The 1,188-nt window shown below is 34.3% G+C and overlaps 1 protein-coding gene across 1 annotated transcript in view; it reads right to left on the bottom strand.

The window, feature by feature from the left end:
* LOC119581797 (tyrosine-protein phosphatase non-receptor type 11-like) overlaps positions 1 to 1,188 on the bottom strand; it is a gene marked incomplete in the record, with an annotated part of 28,940 nt that overhangs the window by 21,810 nt on the left and 5,942 nt on the right. Inside the window, 3 exon segments of the mRNA XM_037929928.1 lie at positions 6 to 168; positions 358 to 552; positions 999 to 1,121. Of these exon segments, the coding sequence (XP_037785856.1) occupies positions 6 to 168; positions 358 to 552; positions 999 to 1,121 (481 nt within the window).

Below are 1,188 nucleotides of genomic sequence, written 5' to 3' on the forward strand. Positions count from 1 at the left end.
CTCACCACGCATCTGATCATAACTTGAGTGACCTTATCATCAGTGCGAACAGAGAGAACATAATCTCCTGGTTTGCTCTGTGATTCCCTGACAAGAAAGCTTCCATTTTTACCCTTCTCCAGTATGAGTTTCTCTGCCTCACGACCTGACAGATGGCCATGGAACCAACTGTAGGAAATAAAATGTTTATCTGTATTGATAACAATTTCCTCTAAAAAGTAATATATGTCATTTTATGTTTCATTTGGAAATACAAAAGACAAGTTGATCAGTATATTCCAAAGTAATAAAACAGTCTGCACTGATTAATAAAATGAAACAGAAACAAACACTCATATGGACACTCAAGTCACCAACCGTTCAGTTGTCGGATCTGCACAGTTTAGTGGATATTTGAGTTCGATGATCTCTCCATTCTTTTCTCTCAGTTGGCCTTGGTTCTCCATATAATACTGTACTAATTCAGCGAGGGTAGCAAACTTTTCCCCTCCATACAGATCATAGAAGTCACCCATATTCTGGATTTTTATGTGTGTCACTTCGCCATTCCGTCTGCAAATGTGAGGGTTGGTTATATGTTCAGACAAAATGTTTAATTTCAGTATATCTAACATAATCTAATCCACATTTCCTTGCTATGATGAAGAAAGTAAATCTAACAAACTGTGTTATAATACAAATTTTGTCTAACATAAAAAGTAACAAATAAGATTGAAAATTTCCTTGCTAAGATGAAGAAAGTAAATCTAACAAACTGTGTTATAATATAAATTTTGTCTAACATAAAAAGTAACAAATAAGATTGAATATTATAACAAAATATATACATATATATCTTTTTTTTTTCAAGCTAAGCATAATGATTTTATACAGTATGCTAGAATCAAAACTTCTGAATCAAAATATATCAACTGGTTCATAAATCCATAAAGAAGTAATATCAAATAAAATAAAAAAACTTGTATCAAAAGAAATAACAATGCTAAAGCTGGACTCACCGTACAGAAAGTGTGAAGTCCCCAGGGTTGGATTTGGATGGTCGAGCCAAGAAGGAGCCTTCGATCCCACGCTCCTTCAGAAGGACCTCTGCCTCCAACCCCGATATATTTGGGTGGAACCATCTGTGTAACAAAAATGGAAAGGAAGAATGGTGAGCCGTTCATATTACATAAACTTTTGCTTTAAAAG

The sequence above is a fragment of the Penaeus monodon genome, chromosome 15, assembly GCF_015228065.2.
Source record: "Penaeus monodon isolate SGIC_2016 chromosome 15, NSTDA_Pmon_1, whole genome shotgun sequence".
Lineage (NCBI taxonomy): Eukaryota > Metazoa > Arthropoda > Malacostraca > Decapoda > Penaeidae > Penaeus > Penaeus monodon.